Source organism: Amblyomma mixtum, chromosome 2, assembly GCF_055824585.1.
Source record: "Amblyomma mixtum isolate Tamu chromosome 2, ASM5582458v1, whole genome shotgun sequence".
Classification (NCBI taxonomy): domain Eukaryota; kingdom Metazoa; phylum Arthropoda; class Arachnida; order Ixodida; family Ixodidae; genus Amblyomma; species Amblyomma mixtum.
Window position 1 is genome coordinate 306,304,489 of NC_143013.1, and position 27,929 is coordinate 306,332,417.

General features: G+C 48.9%; 1 protein-coding gene and 2 long non-coding RNA genes across 3 annotated transcripts; 2 read left to right on the forward strand and 1 right to left on the reverse strand.

Moving 5' to 3' along the window:
• Positions 1-1,663: 1,663 nt before the first annotated feature.
• Positions 1,664-3,964, forward strand: LOC149364816 (uncharacterized). Its single transcript, XR_016289223.1, has 2 exons — positions 1,664-1,915; positions 3,319-3,964. It is a non-coding gene; the product is annotated as an uncharacterized LOC149364816 (long non-coding RNA).
• aay (phosphoserine phosphatase) lies at positions 2,138-6,620 on the reverse strand. Its single transcript, XM_089574749.1, has 6 exons — positions 6,467-6,620; positions 5,999-6,252; positions 4,933-5,067; positions 4,086-4,231; positions 3,365-3,513; positions 2,138-2,936 (listed from the first exon to the last, which is right to left on the reverse strand). The coding sequence occupies exons 1-6, from the start codon at positions 6,500-6,502 to the stop codon at positions 2,826-2,828; spliced, it is 831 nt and encodes a 276-aa protein (XP_089430875.1). The 5' UTR covers positions 6,503-6,620; the 3' UTR covers positions 2,138-2,825.
• LOC149364818 (uncharacterized) lies at positions 5,187-14,660 on the forward strand. The gene is made up of 2 exons (XR_016289224.1): positions 5,187-6,626; positions 14,415-14,660. It is a non-coding gene; the product is annotated as an uncharacterized LOC149364818 (long non-coding RNA).
• The last annotated feature ends 13,269 nt before the right edge of the window (positions 14,661-27,929 follow it).

A 27,929-nucleotide genomic window follows, 5' to 3' on the forward strand; every position in this document is an offset into this window, starting at 1 on the left:
GGTCCCAACTCCAGGCCAATTGGTCCCAACTGCAGGCCAGTTGGCCCCAACTGCTGGCCAGTTGGTCCCAACTCCAGGCCAATTGGTCCCAACTGCAGGCCAGTTGGCCCCAACTGCTGGTCAGTTGGTCCCAACTCCAGGCCAGTTGGCACCAACTGCAGGCCAGTCGGTCCCAACTGCTGGCCAGTTGGTCCCAGCTGGGACCAACTGATCCCAGCTGAAACCAGTTAGAACCAATTGAAACCAGCTAGATTTTTTTCATCTGGGAACATTATCAAAAGCCTAGATCGAGTCCCAGGATGGCTCTATATGATGTATCGTTCTCGGGAGCGTCCAGGATGTTGTGCTTTAGACATCCTGGGCACTTAATCCCGGCCTTTAGCCTACCATCTCCAATGGCCAGAGTTCCTTGGTTTCCACGTGTCGAGAGATTCTAAGTTGGACTACTTTTTCCATGAGCTTTCCCAGACAAGAGATATGGGCCTCATGTCGAATAGTTCAAGTTTCTTGTCCGATTTGGCAATAAGCACCAATTTGGAGATTTTCCACTCCTCTGAGATTTCAGCCCCTTCCAAAATTTTATTCATTACTTCGCAAATGAAGTGTTCAAGTTCAAGATAACTTTATTGCCGTTGATGTAGAGGCCCCTCCGCTAGGCACCCTACCTCCGCTCCCTCAGTCAGGGGGGTCCTACAAGGGAGAGGGAGCCCCGCAGGGGGACGTCTTTCGAAAAGCGTCCCGTGCCAGACGGATTGCTCGAGCTTGCTGCTCCGGAGCCCGGCTCCGGAGGAGAGAACCCCAGGTTTCTTTCTCTGTGATTCCATCAATATGCCCGGGAGAATCGGGGAATTTCCGAATGAGATGATCCTGATTATCCCGCGTTTGGTGCAGAACTTTGGAGGATCCCCTCCCTCCCCGTATAGATAAGGGGGGAAAGAATCGGTTGGTTTGCAATCTTCTCCAGTCTCTGCACTCCTTAGGTGTGAGAGACTGGTCTGGAGTACGTGGGAGGTCTAGTCTGTCATCCCTGTATTCAGCCGCGATTTCCGTATACGTGATAAGCGGGTCCTTATTCAACCCGGGTAAGGGTAATTCCACCGCCGCCCAGGTGTAGATATCTCGGGCAAGTCTGTTAGCAGCCTCATTGCCTGGAATCTCCTCGTGAGCCGGGACCCATATGACGGAGATCTCTCTATTCAATACCGATTGTCCAAGCATGACAGCTGGTGCTCCGACAACAGGAACGCACACAAAATAATCGAGAAACTAATGTCTGCTGCCGCCACGAGGCAGCAGCTATAAGGTGCCAAAACGCGGCAAATTTTAAAGGTTAGGCCACATTTGCACCACTTCATTTGCGAGCTTTAATAACGGGATCGCTTCGAAACACGCAAATGAAGTGGTTTAAATGCGGTCGAACATTTAAAATTTGGCGCGTTTAACATTTAAAATTTGGCGAGGTGCTGCCTCGTGGCGGCAGCAAACATTATCTTCCCGATTATTTTGTGTGATGAGTTCCTGTTGTCGGAGCACCTATCATGCTTCTATCTTCTGTCAACATTTAAATAAATTAGTGGTGCAGATGTGGTCGAACATTTAAAATTTGGCGCGTTTTGTCACCTGATAGGTGCTGCCTCGTGGCGGCAGGAAACATTAGCTTCCCGATTATTTTGTGCGGTGTGTTCCTGTTGTCGGAGCACCTGTCATGCTTCTATCAACATTGAAATAAATTAGCGCATAAATTCGCAGTTTTGAAGTTTTGCTACCTGGCTTGGCAAATTCTAGGTCTTAGCGAAGTGTAAAGTTTAAAGATCGGCGACACATGTTACTATAATGTTACTCGCGCTCTATGTGTAGTCAACAACATGGACCTGCGGAACGTTGCTCGACAACAGCCGCACAGTTGAGTTGAAATGTGAGTGGCGTCCTTTTATATTACGTTACCTTTAAATTGCCGTTTTTCCCTTAGGCAGCATTTCAAAGGGCCTGTGCGCATACAGTAGCGTAAGCGCCACCATGGTGCGACTTTGCAGAGTTTTCGGGCACCTTACCTGTCCGTGCGGTTCCATGCATTTAGTGAGTTCATTTTGTCCAGGCCTCCTACCTCTGTCTGCGTCGAGCATAAGAAAAGCGTAAGTCATTGGTCATAAAAACTTTTATTTCGTGCAAAGGTCGAGCGCCTTTGAGTGTTTCGCTAAAATGGCACGACAAAACTCGGACGACAGTCCAAAGTTTAACCGCGCGTCTGGAGCAAACGAACAGTTTGCTTTCGACGCCCTCCTTCAGGTACCATATAACTTGCCGTGGAAGTTAAAATTACTTGCGCCTTCGATGACGTCGCTATCTGAAGTGTTCTTAAAACAATAAAAAGATAAAAGTAAAGATGCGTGCAGTCGTGTCGGAACAGATCTCTCCTTGCAATCAAAAGGGATAAAAAAAAAATGCACCACTGGAAAGTAGTGGCTGGACTGCACATCCTTGGAGGGTGTGTACGAGTTGATTACCCTTAGCTGCCTTAATTGTTTTGCGATATTAGTTATCTTTGGGCGGAAAAGCATCAGCTCAAATTATTTTCAATCGCGCACAGCGAATAAATTTTGTTGCTCTGCAGCCCTGCCTTGTGCGTGCAAAATTTTGGAGCATTTCATAGCAAATGATAGCAACGGTTTGCTTCAAAAGTCCAGCCATGACGAGCGGCTACTTTCCTCGAAGCTTTTTCACAAATAAAGGAAGAAATGAGAGTTTAAGACAGGCTACAAGGACAATATAAAATAGACTGTACAGAAATAAATACACAGCACAACAAACAGATGTCTGGCGTTGGGTCAGTTCCTATTCAACTCTTGCACAAGCTCATCGAAGCTGTACACAAACCACGAGGCTGCCTTCTTGACTTTCTCGCGTACTTGGTTTCCACCATATCCAACAAATGCATCCTGAAAATGATGTGGAAAAGAAAAAATACCATAAGAATTATGCAGATTTCAATGATTTTCATTTGTCGAGTTAGCAAGTGGTTCAGAGTAGCTTCATCTGTTATTAGAGTACTAGCTTCACTTGCATCCGACCTTCCGAAGAAGTCTTGCATCTTTTGTTGCGATGAGGTATATGAACATGTTTGCAAAAGTATCTTGTTACACGAGGGGGATGTTTGCATGGGGCAAAACTAAACATCTCATTCAGAAGCCTTCATTCTTTCACTACTGCTGCCACAATAGATTGCCAGTTGCCACGCACGTGATGGCAGCATGACCATCAAGTACTGTCTGCAGTACTGTCTAAATCGCACACCTTTCTGTTTTCATCTGTGTATGCTAGGTCTCTTGAAAGCCCAGCGATACCCGATCAGAGATGGTGGACCTACCGCAGGAGGGCAGGCTGCCAGATCTGTAGCCCCGTCGCCGACCATGACGACCCGCTGATAGCTGTATTTCTGCTTTAGGAATGACACAACCCGTGCTTTGCCATCTTGATGGGATGTTGGCTGCTTCTCGTCATAGCCAGCATACTCGCCTGGAACAAAGCAAGGGCCTTCGGTCAACATGGAAAAAGTGATGCAGCACATTACATTATCTGGAGAGTCTGTACAATGTAATCAGTGCTGAGATGGGCGCACGGTCAGCCTCTATGTACGGTAACACTTGAGATTGATAACTGCTCAGCAACACATTTGACTGGCACATCCTTACTTGAGTACTGCTTCTACTGACAGGCAATGGGCAAATGTTTGGGAAGCTTTCACCATCTCTTCATTGAAATGCATATAAAGCTCTTTCAGCCACCTCATTCAATTCACATAACATATGTGTTCACAGGGATGCTACCATGAACAGTAAGGCATTATTCATCCACATTTTACAATTTTGAAAAATTCACCAGTTGCTTTGACCAACCTTATAACTTCAGGACAGCAGAAAAAAAAAATGTGTCAAGCAGTTTGGGCAATAAATTTTTGCAAGATGCAGCTGTGTTTCTTTTCACCATTCTGTCAAAAGGGATGCATTCTGTGTAAACATCTATGCCAGCCTAATGTAAAATCCAGAGAATATGCCTGTGTGCTGCTTTGACTGCATGTGACAACGTACCATTAAAGTAGAACTTTATTTGGTTGGCAAAAATGTTTTTGCGAGGAACGCCGATCTCATCTGCCACTCCCTCGATGATGGACCGGAAACCGCCCGAGACCAGATAAACAGCTACTCCGCGAGATTGTAATTGAGCCACCAGTTCCCTGCAAAGTGAAGCAGAGACAGTTGTATAGCAATGTAATCACAGAGGTTAAAAGAAAATTAAGTGCTGATTTGAGATAAGGTAAAACTTATGCTCCAAGACAATTAAGTCCACACAAAAGTCAGTGTCTTCAAAGATTTAAAACAGCATGCCCAAATGCTGCAAGAGGTCTCTGAATAGGTATAGAGGATTAAGATACAACACATAATGCATGAGCGACACATTACGCAGAGTTATCTCCTCTGGTATGAGAACAGATTTTTAAAAGTAATTCATTCATGCACTTCAAAGTACACTGCTGCGAGAGTACTTACATATTTGCTAACCAAGTCATGCTTGAATAAAATCTGCTGGAATTATGAAAACCGAGCATATGTCAAAGCACACAGCAGTTTCAAAAAACATTTTTAAGTGAAGCACATTTAATGTTACTACAGTGACACAAACCAATGCAAACGAATTTGGAAGACATATCCATCCCAGTGTTGCAACTCATCCAACTTCAGACATTATCACATAATGTAAATTCAGAAAGAAAAACATTCATCTTGCAATACGAATGGCTGGCACAATAATGCCATGCAAAACTTTGCCACATTGCAGCACTGGCAGTGTTCAATTGCTATCCAAGAGGAGGCATTATCAGCTGCAGTGGTAATTATGCATGTGCAAAGTTTTATGCAAGCAATCTGCAACACTTACTCTATGCCAACGGACAGCCGTGGTGGATTCTGCTCAATGTATTCCTGAAGCATACGAGCTGTTGGCTTGATGAGCTCTAGTCGCCTTTCCAGGGCTTCCCTGAATGTCATGCCCCCACGCATGGCTTTATTGGTTCTGTATAATTCCGGGGAGAGGGTGGGGGAGAAAAAAAGGAAAAATCAATGCAGCTTTTCATGTGCAGTCGACAGGACTGCTATTGCTTGGCGATTGGGACCTTAAAAAGTGGGGTGTGTTTTTAATAGCTGAGGGCATGGCAACACATTTCAAAATCAGCAACAAAAAAGGATGGCTGCCCTTACGGAAAATCTTTTTCCTGCATGGAGTAAACGCGATTAGAAACATTTCTGATCCATTTGCGTGCGCCCAACAAGGGCCACGCTTGCGGCAGCTATTCTCGCGAAACTATTATACAGCTTCACGGACGAAACTATCCCGATAAGTTCTGGACAGCTGCAAGTTTATCGCGGGTCGACCACGGCGTATACAGGATCGCAAGTACCATTTCCAAGACCCAGTTTAGGCGGTCACATATCATTCAACTAACGTTTACAAGCTCTGCTTTGACAAGTGCGTCGAATAATCGTTCACCGAACCCTGCTGCGGATTCCAATAGCTTATTTTCAGGCGAAGACAGGAAACCGCGTGATAAGCGCCCTGAATCATTTTTGTCGAGTCACGCGCGCTATATCCCGGCTCTGTAAGCAGCAGCATCCCGTGTCCTGCTGTCGGCAGGAGGAACCGCGTCATCGTAATGCACATCTTTCGGGAACCAGCTGCGGTCGCTTCCTGTGGGCCAGATGTTGCGATGGCGATGAGGAAAGGATGGCGCCGGCCGGCCGCTCGCGCGGAGAGAGGGGGAGGTGCAGAGCGGGGAAGAGGACTGTTCGCAGGTGTGCTCTGTGGAAGAGCCTGCGCGCAGGGGCTCCTCTCAATCCACTTTTTTTTTTTCTTTCTTGGCTGACAATCCGTTGGTGAGCTTTTGCGGTTTAATAAAGCAGCGCGCAAACACGAATCGGGTGCAAAGAAAGACACGCGATCTACTTACAGGTCGGCGACTTCCTTGTCCCTGCCGGCAAACCGGGCCAGCTCGTCGATGGCTTCATCCATGCACACGGTGGAGTCGACGTCGAAGCAGACACAGTCGGCGGCCCTCCACATGGCACGCGTCTGGCTCTCGGTTAAGTTGCTCTCCGTCACCGACCCGGGCATGGTGCTGATGCTTGGTGCGCTGTTCAGCTTGACGCCAACTCGAACCCACAGCTGCCGTTGTTGGTGGCCCACCGCCTTAGGTTGGTACAGCTTGACGGGAAGAGAGGAGAGAAAATGAGACGGACGGCCGGTCGACGGCTCAGCTGTTGCGGCGTGGGAGGGGGGGAAAACGGCCAAAGCTCCCAGCTCTAGCAGACGATGTTCGCGAGCAGACGATCGCGAATGAAATGACTGGTCGCGCGCGAACAGCTGTTTACACGTCGGTTTCTACACTGGGTACGAGAGAGGGAATGACCGTACTTACACGGATGGCCAAGAATCTCGCGAAGAGATTGAGCATGAGGACAGGGTAGCGTAAAATAGATTCCCAGCGGCCAATCAGGGCCCGTCGCGCGCGGGGCGGCGGCGGACCAGCCACTCTCCGCGCTCGGTTCCCCCTGGCGGCGGCGACCAGCGCTCATCAGGTGATATTTTTTTCTTCCCGCCGCACTGTGTGTATGTATGCCAGTCAGCTGGGAACTTTCCACTACTCCTTTTTCCCCCTCCTCCGATCGTCTTTGCTCGTCTTTTCATTCTTTACTGTTGCTTTGGCCCCCGGCTCTGTTTGGCCTCGTCGCCGGTATGCTGTCTTTGCGGTCATTTGCTTTCTTTTGCGGTTATGTCGCGCGCGTTGGCGACACCGCCGCCGCAACGGCCGAGGTAGGTAGAGCGTTGCCTCTCGCGCTGCGTGTGCCCTTGGTGACACGGTCGCCAGGCGTCCCGAGGTTCAAGGACGAGACGCTGACGTTTTGTTTACACTTCATTCCTTGTCGAAAAGAAAAGTTCGAAGAGCAAACGGCCGTCCATTACGAAGCGTCCCGTAACGAGCCACCGCCTACGGTTCTTCATCGGCGCTTCCTAATTGTCTTGCACAACTGGCGTCGTTGCGAGAAGTACTTGGACCGTTGCCTGCGAGTCCGTCGTTCGCCTTGGCGCTGGCGTGAGCGGGTCGGCCGCCACCTTCCCATTTCCTCGAAGGTAGCGATCAACAACAAAGTTGTTTGCCACATTTTCTTTCGTTAGCGTGCCGACCCTCTGCTAGGCGTGCTTTTTCTTCCGGGACCGATTGTTAACGCAAGCACTGGTTGCGGTAGTCGAAAGCGTGTCTTTCGATCGGACACGCGTTTGCGAAAAAGAAGGATATCTTCTCAGAGTCGGGGAAGACGCGCTCCCGCCAGCCGTTGCCTCGGTCGCGCGACCGGCGCGAGAGCTGTGCTGACTTCCGGTTCCCGCAGAGCACGTGCTGAGCACGTGAACACGGGAGGCGCGCGCGCGCGTCTCTCTCTCCCTCCTCCTGTTCTCCTCGCCTCTGCGTTATCCTCTCGGATCCGCTGGCGGAGCAGCTGCTACCGCGTTGCTGGGCGGCGCATTACGTAGGAGTCCCGCCCCCCAAGGCGTAAGAATTGCGCGCCAAAGCCAGACTCGCTGGATGCGGCGAGCTCGGCGGGAAAAAAGAAACCTTGACTTCCATCACGGCCCATCGATAGGTGTCCGTCCGGCTTTCCTGAAACGGTCTATCTGCCGTACGGTTTGCACACTTTCGCGCTTTTTCTTTTTTCTTCGAACTCTCTTTCCTGCTGTCTCGTGGGAACAAAAAAAAAAAAAAAAATAACGGCATTTGTCTGCGGCGAGACGCCGTCGCATACTGAAGACTAGATACTACGCGTGAATAAGCGATAAAAAAGCGCTTACTTACGTAAAAAAAAAAAAAAGCTGCTACCTCTTGCTGGAAGGCTTCAAGATATGTACTTAGATCGTGCGATGTGGGTCGGATGACGACGCGTGACGGGGGCGCCGTAATCTGAACTGCCGGTATCTGACTGAAGATGCGCTAAATTTGGGATGCAGACGGCCAGGACGGGGAACGGCCGTAGAGATTTTTTTTCTGTCGTTTCGCCTCCTCCCAAAGTTTGTTGCCTTTTATCGACAGACTAGGGAAGAAAGATCAGTCGCCCGAGCTATCTGGATGACAACTGTAAATTGCATGAGGTTGACAGTTCTGTTTGTTAGCCAGAGTCGCTTTGGGACGTTAAACCCCATAAACAAAACCAAACTTGTTCGTTTATTTCAGCACCAAAAGAAACCTGGGTGTCGCCATCGTCCACTGACGGTCAGGTCGCTTCAAACCGATGCCTTATCTTAATGCTACTTATCATTTGCCGTAGTTCCGGTGTGCAGGCACTTGCAATGCCAGGCGCTATCTTCAGGCTTCTTTCTGCAAGTCACTGTTGCACAGATGCCACCCATTCCTTTCATCCCCTGAGTACTGATAACGAATTACTCGAAGCATTTGAGATGAGAGCGTGCGTAATCAGGTGGGAGTGGCTAGTGACAGCTGTCAGGTCGGGACGACAGGGTTGCCTGCCGTCCCCTCTGTGACTCTTCTGAACATTCGTTTTCATACTATAACTTCTAAGCGCGAATAAGTGTAGTATATGGGAGTAAAAAGGGCGTAGGCTGTCCTTTAGCGCATTTCCTCTTAGGAGCAGGGTATGTTGCCGAAGTTTCGGAGTAGATTTTGATCACTAATATACGGAATGCTTACTGTTGGCAACGGAGGTGTGTACCCACTGTAAGGCATAGTAACTTAAAGGGTGTGGGAATCCTGGCTTTCCGCCGTTGCCTTTGCGCGGCTGTGCCGGCTTCCTGCGTTGTTTCTCCTCTTTCCCTTGCTCCCGCCTCAGGCGGTGGAGAGGCGGCTAGGTGACTAATCACTGTCATTTGGCCACAGCTCCGCCCCGGCTCCCCAACGGCCTTTGCCATTGGCGCCTTTTGGCGGGAAATCGGGACCCGCTACGGGCGGCCGCGCACGGCGCGACCGTCCGAGCGGGGCCCAGAGAGAGAGGGATCCCTCCGAGACAGCGTAAGGTGCGTACGTTACTGTTTGTCCGTGCCGGCCTTTGCCGTTCGGACCAGTGCTTACTCGAGCTCGCCCGCACGTGTCCTCTGACCTGCAGCGGCTCGAGCCTGTCCAGCGGGGTCCAGCGACCTCCGACAGGCGTACCTTGCGTTGATTGCCCACTCTCTCTCGCAACCGGCCCAACGGTCGACACGAGAGAGAGATCACAGCACTGCCGCGGGGACATTCTCTTGCAGCGGCGTGCTAGCGGCGCGCATTGCTCGAGTCGCTTCGTGCGCGCAGCGGAGCCTTGCTCCTCGCGCGCCCCCAGGACGGGGTGACGATTGAGTGTGTGTGTACTGCTGAAGGACGACTTGAATAAACGTCTCCTTTGTGAGATTGGAGGCCTATTTCTTTGCGGCGAATCGCTCTCCTCCCAGCGGAGGTTGAGTGCGCCGCATCGGTGTCCCAGTGGTGTGTGGTGACGGCTGATCGGGGCCCTTGGCTCGCGCGAAGCTCGAACCCGCGGTGGGTGGTGGCCTGTGTCCACTTAGAAACCCACAAGGGGCCCCGAAACACAATCTTAGTTTACTGTTTTGCCTGTTGATCGCATACAGTGAGTTACAATGGTGCTATTAGCGTCGGTAATACTGCATATATTCCATTTTTTAATATTTTAATGTCCTCCCAAAAACAAATTCATGGCTCTGATGGTGTCCCCACACAGTGGCGGGTTTTAGCAGCGGATATGACATCACCTGGCGCGAGCTTTATGATTGAACAAACAGTAAATATACTGCAAATTGTGTGAATAAATAGAGACACATTTTGTCACCTGTCGGTGTTTTATATTAGATCAGCAAAAACAACTTGTTCGTCTTAGATAAAAGCCCTGCAAAGCAAGTGAAATAAAAATACACCACCAGGGGCTCGGGCATGGAAACGACGCTGTCATTCTCAGCAAGAACGGATTACAGAGAGCAGGCAACCATGGAATGCAAACTTCCGCGACGTGCTCTGGCAGGCTGTTTTGATTGGTTGCGCCTGGTGCCGTCATAGGGAGAGCGAAATAGGAGTGGGAAGCCCCGCCAAAATCGAGTTGAGGGCAGCGTTTTGTTTGCTTGTATTTTGAAATTTCTTCATTGAATAACTCCCGTTCCTGTGCATCGATTCCTGTAATTCTTTTTAAGTCAGCATCTGTGTGACATAAAGAATCCGCCTGAAGTATAGCCGCTATTCCCCCAGTCAGTGTTTCGCAGCCCCTTTAATGGAGTTAGCAATGAGAAGAGGCTTTTAAACGCAGCAGCGGAGGTCCTGGGGTTCTCAAATAGAGGAGATTAATATCTCGGTTGAAATCTGATTGAACTTCGCGTGTTTTGAAGAGGGAATTTGTTCCTGTCAACCGAGGAGGTGATTCCACTTCCGAACCGGGCTCCCTTAGTAGAGAGACTATAGACTCTCACCAGGCGGTTGCACAATGCTACAAAAACCTAAAAGCGTCTCTGCCGCCTTCGCATGACTGGCTAAGTAGAGACCATGCTACGACTTGGAGAAGACTACAGACTAAGCCGCAACACACCCTATCGCAACCCAACCCGCGGGCATGCTCAAATATCTTTCCAGAACTAATTAACCCGTACCGTCTTCTATGCGGAAGCCCCGCCACGCTAACTGCCTAGAGGATCACACTTCCGGTAGAACCAGTGACATCTACCTCCCTCCCTGAAAGAATGGGGAGCGGTTCCCGCCAGCTCGGACCCCGACATCCAGATCCGGGCGACAATGAGGGCTGACCACGTGGGGCAGCTAGAATACCCCACCCCTCAAAGCTGACAAAGTGTTCACTCGCTCACTCCTGTTGCCAACCGTAAGTATTCCGTATTTTCAATCATGGAAGTCTACCCCGGGGCTTCGGCAGCGTACTCTCTCTTTAAAGGGAGTTTGCTAGAGGACAGCCTTATTCCCTTTACTCCTTTCGTGTTTAGAGTGTAGGTATTTTCATTAGATTGAACTCTGGCTCTGGAGTCTGCTTGAAGTCGAAATCTCAGTGCATCGACCATGGGAGGTCACCAAAATCATCTTTATGAGCCGAGTAGAGCCACAAAAGGCTTCTCCAAATAACCTCCAGTTTCTGCTGTCTTGCGTATGCCACGGTCACGCTGTTCCAGAACATTTTCTAAACATTTCGTCGCTAGTGATGATGAAGAAAATTATTGTTACTGCATAATTGAAATTGACGAATTAGAATTTATACTTTTCTTAGAACCATAAAACCCACAGATGTACTCAAGCGCATACAATAAATGAACAACAAAATTGAAAACTGGCTCATAAGATGGTCTATTGTGGAGTATACTTTACGAAAGCCTGCAGATCATTCGGTTGATAGATGTGTAAGGTATTCCTGACTCTATTGTCGATTACCTCAGTAAATACCTTGTAGGCAACAAACAGTAAGCTGATCGGTCTGTAATTTTTCAAATCCTTGACATCTCCTTTCTTATGGATTAAGATGATGTTAGCGTTCTTCCAAGCTTCTGCTACACTTCTGCGGATACAGTGTGGCTCGTATTTATAGCACAATCTCCCCTCCATCCGTCAACAGATCTGCTGTTACCTGATTCTCACCAGCTGCTTTTCATAGCTCGTAGAGCTTTCTTTACTTCCTATGTCATTACTGACGGGATGTCCCAGTGCTGTGCACTACTGCCTCTCTCATTAGCGTCCTGGCAACAATGGGTACTATATAATTTGTGTAGAGCTATTCTGCTACTTTAACTATCTTATCCATATTGCTAATGACATTTCCCTCTTTGTCTCTTAACGAATACATCTGATTTTTGAATTAGCCTATCTTCTCTGTTTTTAGGCTACATCCGTTCGTTCTTCAGAACATGCTTGATTCTCTCCACATTAAACTTCCTTATACAGGCTACCTTGCATTTACTGATTAACTTTGATAGCTCTGCCAGTTCTATTCTGTCTGTGGGGTTAGACGCCTTCCTGCTTTGGCGTTTCTTAATCTTATCTTTCGTCTCCTGAGGTAGCTTGGCAGTCGCCTACTTCTACTACGCATTCAGTAACGATAGCTTTGAGATTATAGTTAATTTCTTGATTATTAAGGTCGTCGTCGGTGAGGACCTCCACATCCTGCACGATGCCAGGATGGGCTCAAAGTATGAAGTCTATTTAATTTTTAGTCTCCCCATTGGGGCTCTTCCACGTCCATTTCTTGTTTTTTTAGTTTACGGAAGGAGGTATTCATGATCCTTAAATTATTTCTCTTTGCGAGCTCTACTAATAACTCCCCCCTGCTATGCCTAGAGCCTATGCCGTAGTCGTCTAGTGCCTGATCTCCGGGTTGCTTCCCTACCTTGGCGTCGAAGTCGCCCATCAGTACAGTGCACTGTGTTTTAACTTTGCTCATTGCCGATTCCCCTAAATATCTGGTCAGTACTGTTCCCACCTCGTGTTATTGATCAATTCGCTCTCGCCCTACCATAAGCTTGCCGTCCCGGTTAGCTCAATTGGTAGAGCGACTGCTCCGGTTAAGCGGTGGTCCCGGGTTCGAACCCCGGACCAGGACGAATTTTTCTTTAACTGCGAAGTTTCTGAGAAAGCTGTATAGCTTTTCTTTGTAGCCGTGTGGCTGCGCTTGGGTGGATGTCAATGAGTAATTACTCCCTTGTCCTCATAGAAGTTTTCTACGATTTGGTCATCATCCTGTTTCTGTATACTGTTGCTGTATACCTGCAGAAAAAAAAGGAAAATATTGCCAGAACATAAAGGCACAGTCTGCGGTAAAACAGTAAACTGCGTTTAAAAACAATTGTGTTCGCGCCTTGCACTGCATGCCAGGATAGATGGACGCTCAGGAACGCCGCGTGGCGGGCCTTATCTTGCCCCCCCCTCCTTCCCCACTCAGGCGCCGTCTGTGGATATTTTTGACGCGTAATGATGTGTCGTAATAAAGTTATTTTTCTCTTTCTGTCTTTGTGTCGAGCCTTAAATTTTGCCAATGCTTATTATTAAACCCGCCGCGGTGGCTCAGTGGTTAGGGCGCTCGGCTACTGAGTCGGAATACCCGGGTTCGAACCCGACCGCGGCGGCAGGGCTTCGATGGAGGCGAAACGCAAGAGGCGCCCGTGTGCTGTGCGATGTCAGTGCACGTTAAAGATCCCCAGGTGGTCGAAATTATTCCGGAGCCCTCCACTACGGCACCTCTTCCATCCTTTCTTCTCTCAGTCCTTCTGTTATCTTTTCCCTTACACTTACGCTTACACTTGGGAAGTAATCTCCAATTGAATTTTAAATGGCCGTTCCCGCTCGTATTTCGCAGCACGGTGTGTAATATCAGTTTCAAATGAAACGCGAGCAGCAAAATGATATCTTGGCTTAGACAGACTGCATATCGGCGCTCTTGACTCTCACTTCAACGGCTGGAGGCAGATAATGTTCTCGTGCTTTTCCGTTCGCATGTCAGTATCGCGTTTCATTTGAAGCAGATAGTATATCAAGCCCCCATGTGTAGTGACCAAAATGGTCGTAATGCTGCATTGGGTGCGTTCCCGAGTGCGGGATAGCTATACTGGCCCACCACCTACAAAAAAAGGTTAAGAAATATTAGGCTTCGAGTCGACTTGGTCGAACCGAGTTCACTGTAGCGAAAGTTGCGGCGAGAAGCTCTCGGTTATATACAACTCTCGACGCTGACGTCGCACCCACACTTCATCACGCCACAATCACGTGGTATCACGGGAAGGTCACGTCACGTCTTCCACACCTCCACACCAACTGTAAAGTCAAAGGGCAAGGGTGGTCCACTGAGTGGACCACACATGGCAAGGCATAAGCGCATAGCAACACCTGCCATAGCTTAACCAAGGTCATTCAAGGTCGGCGGCTAGTCACGCGAAGTGTGAGTTGGGCGCTACAAAAAAAAAAAAGTAGCACTGGTCCAAACGAGAGTGGGATCAGTACGGATATGTTCAGTGGGGTCGACCGCAGTTCAGTTAAGGGAAACGATCACTGATTGACCTTTAATTATCCAGCTGACGGAATGAGCGGCGCACGGATGCGTGGGACAGCTTGGAAATAAGCTAGCAAGCTCGGCGGTGACCGGCCATTGGTCGCTTAGCGCGGATGTCGCATTACTTGCCCGCCTTGTACGCGAAATCAGAAAAAAAATGGTCGACGTGCCCTGCGTCAGCAGTTAAAAATAGAATGACAGCGATGGTTGACACTCAGCTAGATTTGTGACTTTTTATATTTTTTTTAGCGTGAAAGATGATATTCGTTGTCGTGCCCCGACCGTTGTTTTTGGTCAGCTGTTTTACCGTTGTTCCATGTCTCCGTGCTGTTTTGTTCCATGAAGCTGCAGCAGGGACGAGCCCATCAGCACGGACCACTGATTTTGCTGTCTTGCGGCCCTGGACGTGTTGTTTACGTTCCGGAAATGGAGCGTATAAGACCAGTTACGAATGGCGTCAACTGCCACGGGCCAGCGGGGTTAACCACGTCAGCCGTTTTTTTTTTTCTTAGTGGCTCAACCTCGCAGCAGGACCGGTTCATGATGCATAATAAAACGTTAATGTAGTGTAGTACGGCTCGTATGCGAGGAGAGGAGATTGACAAGTTGCTGAGTATATACAGGGGACCCCTCCACTATTTTTTTAGATATTGGCTTTGATGTAAAAAGGTGGCTTCTGCGGTATAGTAATGCTATAGTGATGGAGGAGGTGAGAAAAAAGGGAATCGTGTTCACTAGTAACCTGGTTAACTATTACAGTTGCAGTGAAGGAATTGAGCCGAACGGCTAAAGGTAGACGAAGACGAGAAGTTTGGCTTCCAGGCGTACTACGAGCTTCCAAACCAGGAAACCACTGCTGCGTTACTGACGGCTACCAGTCTGTTAAATTCCGCCGTACACTTGTAGGAGGTGCGCGATTCGAAGATCGCGTACCCGCTGTGCCCACTTATGCACGTGACTTCTTGGCGCGCTTACCACGTGACCGCTGCACCCCCTCTACTGGAGCAGGGAACAGCGCAGGTGGGACAGATAGGGTCGCGTGACACATGCGCCGTGGAGTGACTTGCATTTGTGCACCAGCGGTGCGCGATTTTCGAATCGCGCATGAAATTCCTTTAGCGTCATCGGATCCAGACCCCATCGAACTGAAGGGTGCAGCCCGCAAGCCGGACGGACGCCGACTTCGCGAATGTAGCCCAGTCAACCCTGCAACCCTACCGGCTGGGCTTTCCCGAGGCGCTCATTTCCTCACCCACTGGGCGCACACCGGAGCGGCCTACACTGCCGACAGACTGTCAAGAGAGGGCGACTGCCTGATGCGCATGATGATGCTTCGCATTTACCACAAGTAACCTGTTCTACATGCGACACAGGCGCGAGCCCTACCATGTATCACATTTTATGGAGTGCGTCGGACAACAGTGCATCCGCACCGAGCTCATTACTCGGGATATTCGCTGCCTGCAGGATTGGATCATGCCCCGGAACTCTGCTCGCGCCAAAGACACGCTTCTATCCACGCGGGCCTTTGTGCGCGCTATCGGCGTCGACCGCCGCGTGTGACCTCCCTCCCATCGTCCTCTCCCAATGATTAGGTACACTGAGCCACCCCATGGCCACACCCCCAGACGCCAGTGCCTTTAGTCAGCTACTTTCTTTCGGCCTCCATGGCATTAAGGAGCACCTTGCTGGCTATGGTAGACAAAATGGCTTTATGCGAGCAGTATGAGATGGGGCTTCTCACCCCACTTAGTGGGTTACTCATACCCTTCTTCTAGCCACCGCTATAGCTTAGTGGTGATGGTGCTCGGCTGCTGACCCAAAAGACGCGGGTTCGATCCTGGCCGCGGCGGTCGAATTTCGATGTAGACGAAATGCTAGAGGCCCGTGTACTGTGCGATGTCAGTGCACGTTAAAGAACCCCAGATAATCGAAATTTCCGGAGCCCTCCACGACGGCATCACTCATAGCCTAAGTGGCTTTGGGACGTTAAACCTATAAAACCAAAACCATCATAACCTCCTTCCGATTGGTAGCCCTATTTTACCCGGAACTGAACTATTAGCTCAGCCAATGATCCGCTTCTTCCCCATCCACCAACTATGGCCACAAGCGTTTTTCTGTCTCAATAAAAGTCTATTCATCCATAGTCAGCGGCAGTGTTATTTGTTCTGTTTCTGTATTCTTTATCCGCCTTACTCTGTTGTTCAGTTGGCAATATATCTATACATGCTAGAGCGACGTAAACTTAGCACGTGCGACTTAAGAGGGAACTAGGGTTGGTTTTCCCAATCGGTTATACATATGGTACAATCTTCAAATCTATAGGTGGAGTTTGCGAAATGTTTTGGTTTCTAAACTTGGCACCCGTCCTAATGTGTACTATGGTGTCCGTTTTGACCATGCGAGAGATCTGTACTTGGATACTCGAAAATGAGGCGAAAAATGCTCCTCAAAATAGCCCCTCCAGCCAATGGCGTCGACCAATCCTTTTGGTCCTGCGTGAAATCGCAGGGGGTGGCAGATGAATGGAGAGTGACCATGGCTTAACCGGATTAATCGCAGCGTCATAAAAATCGGTCGACGCCCTTGGCTGGAAGGCTTCCTTTGAAGGGCATCTGCGGCACCTTTCGAGACCTTTTGTTATGTATGGGCGCCGTAAAAGCTCCACTATGCGGCTGAGAAGCAAGCCTCGTTTCTTAGTTGACGAGGTCGGTACGTATGACTGACGCCATATGAACTCGAATCCGTGGATGATCACTTTAGCCTTCTCGATTTGCACCCACTGCGGTGGCCCTGTGGCTACGGCGTTCGACAGCCAAGTCCAAGATCACGGAATCGAAACCGGCCCGCGTTTCGATGGAGGCATGTGCTGTGCAGTGTCAGCGCACGTAAAAGAACCCTAGGTTGTGGAAATTGATCCAGAGGCCTTCACTGTACATTTCCCCCATAGCCCACGCGCAGCCTCGGGACGTTGACGAAATGTTCCTGTTCGACGTGTCGCTAGGAGTATTCAGTGCTATGTGCCATGGCGCAAGGTAAAGCGGAAACATCGTGTGGGATCGTCAAGGGGTTTCATATTTGGTCGCCATGGTCACTTCACTGGCCATCGGCTGGCGCATAACTCTTTCTTTGCTTGAAAACAGCGTGAGAGCGCTGCAAATTACTGAGTGTACTTCATCCCGCAAGCTGTTCGCAGTGGAGACAGCGGCTTTCAGGCTTGTTATGCTGGCTCGCGTGCTCATAGCTTCCACTGCAGTGCGAACAGCTTGTGATATGAAGTGTAGATGTGGTATGTATGGCCGGAGAAACGCCTGAACTTGACTAATTCGGTTTCTTATTGTATGTATACGTACACTCGTGGTAACTGCAGTGCGTACGCCGCCTCTATACTTGCCCCCGAGTCACACGTGCCCTGACCCCGAGACACACTTTTGGCCGGATCAGCGCTGATAGCAACGCATTGTGCACTGAATGGCATAGTTCGCAGAGCTATACATATAAACAACGATAGCCAGCTGAAACATGTGAACTCCGAGCACAGCGCGCGTCTACCTCAGAAGCCCTGTGTCACGGGCGCAGCCTTCCCGAAAGTTCACGTACCGTACGAGCAAAAAAAAAAAAAGAAAATGAATGAAAATATGTGGATGTTCTCTTGCGAAGCCTATCGATTATCGCGGCCCAGAACGTTGTTCCTGCACCACAGGGCAGGCTGCACACGTAGATTTCGAAGTAAACAAGGGAAGGAGATGTAATGCTGAGAACTCTTCACAGGTGGTCCATAGAATTACTAAGTGGGAACGAAGGAAACCGCGTAATCCAGGGAGCGACGAGCCAACGACGAGATCGGGAAGCTTGCTGGTGCGGATGGCCGGCAGGGCACGGCATGTAGTACAGTTCGAGGTCGCTGGACTTAACTCGGCTGATCATGATTGTAATGGCTTGGCTGGCAAGAAATGGCTACCTTTTTTTTTTTTTTCTCGGTGAACATACGTGGTCCGCAAACTTCTGCATCCGGTTGTATGCGAACCACGGCTTTAAAAAGCGACCGGCCTTTGTCGAACGACGTGACCTCCCAGAGACGAGAAACTCTTTCTTTCGCAGTCGGGCATCCCACGTAACTATCTGCGATCACGCTCCTTCCTTATATGCTTTGGCGACGCCCCGCAGTTAACTGGTGGTCGTTACACATCAGGTTTCCTGGCAGTCTGCACCAAGCCTTGCGGCGGGGTCTTGTCGTTCGACATCATCTGACACCGGCTTGGCTCACGCGACACGTGTCCGAAAGGGGCGCCCCAAATCGCTCTGTGCTCTCTGCACGACGTAAAAGCCAAATTGCCGCGGACAGCGCATAAACGTACCCCAGTGGGTGTAACCGCGGGCGCGTTCGCACGGGGAGAAAAGCAACCCGTGCGCAACAACCTCGCCTGTGGCTCTTCCTGCGACCGGTTGTGAGGACTCGCGACACCGTTCGACCCGGCCTGCCAATTCACGTTTCCGCCTCGGGCGCGCGCGAGGGCCCTCGGCGAGTCTACTCCTTCGCTGACCGCGCTGCCGAGCTGTCGTCACGCCGGCGGTTGCCGAACACTCGAGGGTCGTTGTCGTCGCCGGTGCAAAAAAAAGAAAAAAAAATGCTTTGTCATGCCCCGTACAGCTTCTTAACGTTGTGCCACGGCGGCTGCACGGGCCGCGCTCTCGAAACACGTCGCAGATAAGACAGCGGTGGAGATGGCAGACGCAAAGGAACCCTCGGCGGCCTGCGCGATAGCGCATATCGCGGTACTGGGCAGCCCTCTCGCGCCGAGTCGCGCACGAACCGGAGACGGCCGGGGGGACAGTGCTTTCGCGGATGCCTCGGGTACGATTGTGCGCCGGTCGAGAACCCTCCTCCGCGCCTCTCGCATTTCCTCCTCACCGCCTCCTCCTCCTACCACTCTCTCTTTCGTCTTTTCGACGCTCACGATACGAACCCCGCCTTATCTTTGTTGCGTCAGCCGGCCTTCTTCCCCCGTCGCCTTGCGTTCACTGCTGACGTACGCGGCCTCTCCCGCGACTGGCTCGGACTGTTGATTTCTTAATTCCGATCGTCCGATGTGGAGTGTTCTCCGCCCCACCCTCCGGGCATTACTGGTTTTTCTTCTTTGCGAAATCTAAAATTGCGCGAAATAAACCAAGAGGAGGTCATTGCAGGAGGTATATACCACAGCGACGGCTCCTCTTTTATTTCTCCTCTTTCTTTCACCGTCTGTGGACTCTTCTGTCGTTTCGCGTCGCGACGAGCGAGTGCTTACCCTCCCTTGGCGGATTGGTATGCTTCTCACTTCGTTAGTGCCGCAGCATGAACCATTAGCGGTGCTGCGCTTTAAACACGCTTCCCACGTTCCATTTATAGCCGGCTGAGCGACAGAATGGACGTCATTACTTGGGGAAGTCCTCGGCTAAGTTCGCGCACAGCTGATTTGTGGCCCGCGGCGGGATTTTGGTGCATAACTAATTTCCGCGCTTTCGCTGACTGCGGCCTTGAAGTCCCTAAGAGGAACTGCGTTGCCTTCCAGAAGCGCAGTCACGCTACATCCAGGAAAACGCCACGCGGTACAGCTTTTGCCCCCTCAGTTATTCGTTGTAACTGAGTGCGCACCTCCGGGGTGCATCCTGCCGGAAAGCGAAAGCCGCTTTCCTGTTGTTCGTTGTTGTCTTCTAAAACAACACCGTGGGTAAGACGTTTTTCATCCGGTGAAGTCTGGAGAACTTCGTAGATGTGATGAAATTTGGTCAGTGGTTGCACGTCTTTCCGCAGTTCGCTACCACTGGCACTCGGCGAGAATGAATGAATGAATGAATCAGTTGGTCGGTGAGCGAGTGAATATGCGACTAGCTGAATCCACTTTTCCTACGACGTCGCTGTGGTGGCTCAGTGGTTATGGTACTCGGGTGGCTGTCCCGAAAAACGCGGGTTCGATCCCGGCCGCGGCGGTCGCATTTTCATGGAGGCGAAATTCTGGAGGCTCGTGTACTGTGCGATGTCAGTGCACTTTAAAGAACCCTCCACTATGGCGTCCCTCATAGCCTGAGTTGCTTTAGGACGTTAAACCCCGTAAAACCAAAAACCAACCAACTTTTCCTGGGAGTTTTTCATTCTGAGCAGCCTCAGCGCGTGACAAATGGGCCTAGTTGGTTCATATTTAGCTTCAGTAGTGCGCTGCTGATGGGAACGAACAATACTGGACGCAAAAACCATACCGCCATGTCTGTGTGTGTCGTTTTTACGTCCAGTATTGTTCGTTCCCATGAGTAGCGCACTACTGAAGTTAAACTGTTCATATAAGCGGGCTTCTCAGGAAGACCCTGTATAAAAATCGCGTGAAGGCCGCTCACAGGTAGCGTCAACAACCCCTGTCTGTTTGTCTATACATGGTGTTTCACCTAACTCTTTCTGCAATTTTTAAAAATAAGCTATTTGAATTAGATGCGCGCTTTTTCTGGCATAGCATTGTCAGTGGTGTAGTACATCATAATGCAGCTAAGACGTGCTAACTAGCAGGCTTGTTAACCAATATTTAATAGTTAACTTTTAAACTATTACCGTTGGGCTCCTTAATTATTGAGAGGCATGTAGCCCACCGTAAGTAATGTCGATATCCGTTTTTAGAATTTCGAGAACGCGATTATCCTCGGCGCTGTGGCCCAACAAATTTTGGCTATCTCGACGAGTTAGGTTCAGTGGAGAGGTTGCTTTGCCTGCAAGCTTCTCAAACCGCGTGTATTTTGGCGCGATGTAGGCGAAATTTGTTGGGCCACAGCGCCAAGGGTAACCGCGTTTTCGAAATTCTAAAAACTGATATGGGTATTACTTACGGTGGACTACATGCCTCTCAATAATTAAGGAGCCCAACGGTAATAGTTTAAAAGTTAACTATTAAATATTGGTTAACCAGCCTGCTAGTTTGCACGTCTTAGCTTCATTATGATGTACTACACCACTGACAATGCTATGCCTGAAAAAGCGTGCATCTAATTCAAATAGCTTATTTTTAAAAATTGCAGAAAGTCTTAGATGAAACACCCTGTATAAACAGGCACGCAGCTCGGTCTGTTACTGATAAGCTGAACTAGTGTATGCAACGAACCCAAAAGTGACAGCTCTCTCAAATTCTCCGACCTGCCTGACCACCTGCGTAGCACTCTCATTCCCCTCATTAGGATGTGTTGCACTCTTCGCACGGGAACGCACTGGCGATGCTTGCGCGAGCCGTGATGTCGGAACGGCTCGGGTCAGCAGCCTATGCCGCTACCAACGGTAAACACGGGTAATTTCGTAAGGTTCGTGACAGGCAGGGGCTTTGATTTAGACAAGTTTTGCACGACAGCTGTACCTTCAGGGGACACAAGAAAGAAAAGCAAGAAATGACGATACCGACAAGCGCGTCGCAAAATCGCGACATGCGCTGGGTCCTCCCGCATGGACTGGCCCCACTGTTGATGTATTATTTTCCGTCGGACACGCGCATAATTTGCACAAGAAAATGTGCTTCTATGCTGTATAGGGCCAGCACGTATTCAAAATAACTGTAGAAAGCTAAATTCTACGAATTTTCAGCTTGTACGGTTAGGTCACGTGCAAACTGCTGAAATAAAGAACCTGCGTACTGTAAAGAGAACAAAAACACCATATGCTATCGAAACAACAAGCCGTCATTTTTGTAATATAGCAGGCGTATTGCGACCGTAACGCTTAGGAGAGTAATTACCTGATTAAATGAGGCCGGTAACCAGACGTAGCCGTCCGGCCAACGCAGTTTTAAAACTAAACAGAGCTTGGCTACAAACCACTCACGTCAAGAAGGCGTAGTGGAAAATTTGGGGGAAGGGGTGCGCTACGGACGTTCTTCGTCAGCACTCTGCGTTTTAAAACAATTTATATGCTTTAAGCGGACAAGCAAGGCCAAGGCTTTTCTTTTCCAATATGTTCCGATTACAGATGCAAACACTTCCCCTTATATTGCAACGCAACATACTGTGCAGCCGGCCAAATCTTTAGCTGGTGTGCGTGACGGCCGCGTTTTGCTTTCACCTGCATTTTATGACGGACCAAGCTTGCGAAAATATCGAATCCAAGCACAGATTCACCAAGCCGGCGCTTTATATTCATCTTTCCGCAAGTTTGCTTCGTCGCAAACAGCAGGAGCAAGGAAAAAGCGGCCGTCACGCACACCAGCTAAAGATTTGGCCGGCTGTACGTACTCCGCCGTTTGTTTACTTGGAAACGACTTGAAAGCATCGAGAGTGCCCTGCTCTGACAGATTCCGTCTGCGGGTCTGATCTGATGTCTTCGCTCGCTCGCTCACTCAAATGACTGAGATCGATCGATCGATCGATTGATCAATCAATCAATCAATCAATCAATCAATCAATCAATCAATCAATCAATCAATCAATCAATCAATCAATCAATCAATCAATCAATCGATCAATTAATCAATCAATCAATCAATCAATCAATTAGAATTTTATTGTTTCGTTATCTTGGCAGTCAGACGTAGGTTATAGAGAAGGAGTTCCAATAGTTAGGTCGTAGTCCCATATCTTGCTTCCGGAGATGCGACCACCTTTCTTATCAGCGACTAAGGTACAGCTGGCAAGTTCCCTTTTTTCTGCTTTCTTAATATGTCCTTCAGCATTGTTCTTTTGTTACGCAAGAGGCAATCTTAATCTCGCACGGCTTCCTCTTTTTCGATGACCCGGTAATTCCAGGCGTCTGCCTAATAACGGGCTAGGAAGCCCTTCGTTGGTGACTGATTACGCCAAAGCTTTCCCACTTATAGCTGTCCAGTAATGTGTGGCTTATGTGCATTGGTTGCAGATGTCTTTGTGCAGCATATGAACGGCATTCGACTTTGTTGGGCTAGTTGGTTCCTTATTTCTCTTCATGGCAGGCACTCAATGCTGCGCATATATAGGTTCGAGATGAGTTTGAGACACGCGGCCATTAGAAATGGACTGTGATTTGGGGCACGCTGTATTTCTGCTTTAGTTTGGTTTGAAATCATTGCTTAATCGTATCTCTTATGATAACATGATTGAGGCCGTGGAAGATCTGAGCTTGCAATAGAGGATTCCCCTAAACGACTTTGGTACGCATCGAAAATAATCTTTCTTATCACCAAGAAGGAGGGTGGAATCCGAACAGAGCAGTTGTCCAGCTTCATTATGAACTACCACGTTAAGAACCACCTATCGTCGTCTTTCAGAACAAGAACCCGTCACCCCAGTGCTCGAAAATTGAAAGGCTTGGCTCTTTTTCTGCCGTGAGGAAGCAGCAGGTGGAAGCACGAGTACCGGCGCATCAGGCAGCGCCCGGTTTGAACACCACCGGTGTTTATCGCTCCATAGCTATCGTAGCACTTTCAATGCACAGCCGGGCATGCACAGCTGGTGTACAGGCTTATACTGCGGTAAACGCAACGAGAGATGGCAAGGATCAACAATTGCCGTCCTTGTTTTCCGGGCAGCGATTTCGAGGGGACGCCCAGCCGGGTTCGTTTCCCATCGAGCCAACGTAAACAGCCTCTTTGGTCGCTTATAACCTTTCCCAGCCTACGGCACGTGAATAATCTGCTGCCTGCGCGATCACGCTGTGTAAAGAGAGCCTCAGCGCCTGTACCACGCGAGACCCTTGTTTATGCCTAGCCTCCGAGACCCCAGCCTCCATTCCGTTTACTCCATGTCGTGTTCCCCTCGGGTGCCACCTCCGGCAAGCACTATCCGCAAGGTTAATGTAAATAAATAGGCACCAAGGTGACCTTTACCTCAGAGCGGGGCTATATGGACTCTTGGTCGCGGCCACGTCGTGATGAGCTGTACAGGAACGATGTGGGGACCTCAGAAGCATTGCTTATTTATGATGAAAACTGATGAAAACTAATCTCAGTCATCCATCGGTTGCTTCACGATGAAAGGTTTGTCGGTGTACCCTGTTGGATAAGATATGCATTATTATTTCTCCTTACAAAATAATTTCTTTCATACAGCCTATTACATATCGCGTCGCGTTGATCATCCCCACAAAAATGGCATCCATTCATGCAAAACTGTTTTTTATGCGCATTTATTACCTGTGCTTCTCAAAAATGAAACGAGCCTTCCAGTGAAATTGTATCTATTACTGATATAAATAATTTTCGTAGTTTTAGCCTGCATTGTATTAGTACCGAAAGTTTTGTATGAACTTATGATTTTATTACGGGCTTAACTGTAGAGACAGCTAGGGTGAGATACCTAGGGAGAGATAGCTAGGTAGTGATAACTGATAGCCTTTGCCCTGCAGTCAGGCTGGTGATGGTGATGAACGATTTATTGCCCGTTCCTTAGCTAACATTGTGTGCATGAGATCAATTATTTATGTACTAGATTTTTTTAAAATTGTTTGCTTTAACTTTCTTCCCACACGCCTCTGAAATTTCTGTACGGCCCTGAGGATAAAAGTAAACAAACAACCAAACAAACAAACAAATGTATAAACACAACAGCCCAGTGGTAGCTCGCTGTGGTTCCGAATGTGCACTGCGTAAACACTTTTACATAAACTTCATTTCGCCATGGCTTTACAACCTCTGCTTCTTTGGAGCAGGACACCAAACCATTATAAATCAGGCTGTCGAACCGGAACCGAACCCGAAACCGGAACCGAACCCGAATTTTCGCCCGGAACAGGAACCGAACCGAACCCATAAATTTTTCGCCATCTTGGAACTGAACCCGAACCGGAACGATTCAAAGGAACCGTTCCGAACCGGTTCGGGACCCGGTTCAGCCCCACTTTTTTGCATCTAAGCATACTTCTTGTTTCGGGACAAAATGAGATGATCTAGCGCATAGATTTAGCGCTGGGAAGTGCGAAAATGGTACCCAGTATATGCGACACCAAACTTACAGGAAGTCTGGTGCCTGGGAAGAAGACTAATTGACGCTTCTGTAATGTACTACCACCAATTCTTTTTACTTCAGGTTTATGTGAAATCTTGAGCTATTGTTCCTCCCCTGTTACATATTTGCGTAAATCTTTAATCAAATTGCTATCACTGCTCTAACTCAATGAAGTACTGTAGACGCCAAATTTTTGCTTGCCTGCTTTCTTCTTTCAAACGATGCGTTAGACATTGGTGTACACGGAGCACCGCGTGGTATTTCACCGACACATAATAAATAATTTATATTTGAATTTCTTCATGACCCTGTTTCGGTTTCACCAACATAACGATGGCTGTGACGTGTAGAGGAAATTAGGTCGCGTGAGGTGCAATAAAACAGCAATATAACTGCGGATACGTCGGTCGTTGTAGTTATAGGTCTTGAAGCCGGCTGATTTAAGTGCTATAGTCACGTGACCTAATGTTGAACTCACGTCACAGCCATCATTCGGTTGATGAAACCGGGACAGCATAGGAGAAAAATTTTCTAATTTTTTCAGTGGCAGTAGGCGAATACCACACGGTGGTCCATGTATTCTAATATCTATGGCGCCCCGCCGCGGTGGCTCAGTGGTTACGGCGCTCGACTGCTGACCCAAAAGACGCGGGTTCGATCCCGGCCGCGGCGGCCGAATTTCGATGAAGGCGTGATTCTTGAGGCCCGTGTACTGCGCGATGTAAGTGCACGTTAAAGAACCCCAGGTGGTCGAAATTTCTGGAGCCCTTCACTACGGCATCCCTCATAGCCTGAGTTGCTACGGGACGTTAAGCCCCAGTAAACCAATAATATCTATGGCGTCATTTGAAAGGAGAAAACACGCTATAAAACTTCGTGTCTATAGTCATTTAAGCACCGATTGAGGATGTCTTCCTTTTATTTGCGTCATTTACCACAAATAGATGAAATATTAGCGCGAGGATCACACAACGTTGTGATGGTGGTTTTTGAGGAAAGGAAATGGCGCAGTAACTGTCTCACTTCTTGATGGACACCTGAACCTCGCCGTAAGAGAGGGTGGAAGGTGGGAGTGAAAGAAAAAAGAGAAACAGGCGCAGTAGGGGAGGCCTCCGGAATAATTTCTACCAGCTGGGGATCCTTAAAGAGCAACTGCATATGTTTTAGAAATCGACGAGCTTAAAAGGGTCGAATGTGTGAAACTTTTGCCTAGCTTTTGAAACGTTGACGTAATCACCATTTAAAATTCCGACGGCCTTCAAGCTTCTCCGCAGCGCACAATGCTAAGTGAGGGACGCATGATGACGCCATCGAAGGTATCGGTACATTTACAGCGCATAAACGCCTGCTTTGAAGGAAAGAAACGAACGCTACCGAAGGCAAAGCCCGCCGAACGTTGTTTGGCAGCGTCCTAAGTGGCACGGCAGGGCGTGGCTGACGGCAGCGGTAATTTGAAATCATACCTTCCGTGACGTCCCACTGAACTTCCCTGCACTCCTCCATTGCTTTGAGGAGAAGTGCAAAATTTAATCGTTGATTACTTCACTATTTTAAATGGTAGTGCAAAAAATTTAGCGTGTTTTACCTACAGCCTATATAGATTTGAATCCTTGAGTATCGAGAAATTCTCTAAAAGTGGCGCAGTTGCCATTTAACGTGCACTGACATCGTGCAGCACACGGTGCTTTTTGCGCTTCGCCTCCGTCGAAACGTTGCCCCCGGGGCCGGGTTCGAACCCGAATACATCGAATAAGTAACCGAGCGCCCTAACCACTCAGCCACCGCAGTGGGTAGCGCAACATTTACTTTTGTAGGCGCTCATTGTCTCAGACAGCAGGTTCTAAATAAAACCCCTCACGATGTAGGGCAACAAAGAAAAAAAAATGGCTTAATGGCTATGGAGCTCGGCTGCTGATTCCAAAAATACAAAAACCAGCATGCTCTGTCGAACGCCGAAAATCCCCAGCTGATCTCCGTTAATCTGGAGCCCTCCACTACACCGTCTATCCTATAGCCTCAATGTCTACTCGACACGTTAAACCCGTGATATTACTACTATATATATTACCAAAAGAAAGATGTATAAGTTGGTGCAGCTTCTTTATTTTAGAATCCGCATATTTCTGTTTGCGCGCGACGGAAATAAGCAACGAAAGGCTTGTTCTTGGCAACGGTGGAGATGTACTAATAAGAAAAAAAATTAAATACCGAATAATCAAAAGGGCAATGCTGAAATATATGCGCTCGCTGGCATGCGATAGTGATTACGCCCAGAAAGATGCTACTGAGATTAAATGTAATTGCTATGAAGTGATTTCCTTGTGCCGATTCGCTGAAATCGTTCTGCTTCTGAGAAAAAATTGCTGCCAGTCGCCAGCGCGGGGCTCCATCCGCTGTTCTCGCACTTCTCGATCTTGAATTCTCTGTCTGGCGACTTATATATACTTCTCGCTGTCATCCTTCCGGTTCTTAGTGTCTGACATGACAGGCTTTTGATTTTTGGCGTTTTTTTCGTGCGACGCTTGGGCGACTCCATACGTTGAGCCTTCACAACAATGTGCCTCGGCTATATCGGGTACAGGTGGGTGATGGGGGGTGAGGATATGGGTGAAAGTTTTTGAAGGTGTATTTTTACCGGTGAATGCCCGGATGTGCGCCCACCGGAATGTGCATCAAGGATGGAGGTTGCACGCACGCACGCACGCACGCACGCACGCACGCGCACACACACACACACACACACACACACACACACACACACACACACACACACACACACACACACACACACACACACACACACACACACACACACACACACACACACACACACACACACACACACACACACACACACACACACACACACACACACACACACACACACACACACACACACACACACACACACACACACACACACACACACACACACAC

Bases quoted from the DNA above. Each gene is read 5' to 3' on its own strand.
- aay (XM_089574749.1), bottom strand. From the start codon at position 6,502: ATGCTCAATCTCTTCGCGAGATTCTTGGCCATCCGT. The intron at 6,253-6,466 runs GTAAGTACGGTC...CTTCCCGTCAAG, and splicing joins CGAGATTCTTGGCCATCCGT to CTGTACCAACCTAAGGCGGT. The intron at 5,068-5,998 runs GTAAGTAGATCG...GGAATTATACAG, and splicing joins GACAAGGAAGTCGCCGACCT to AACCAATAAAGCCATGCGTG.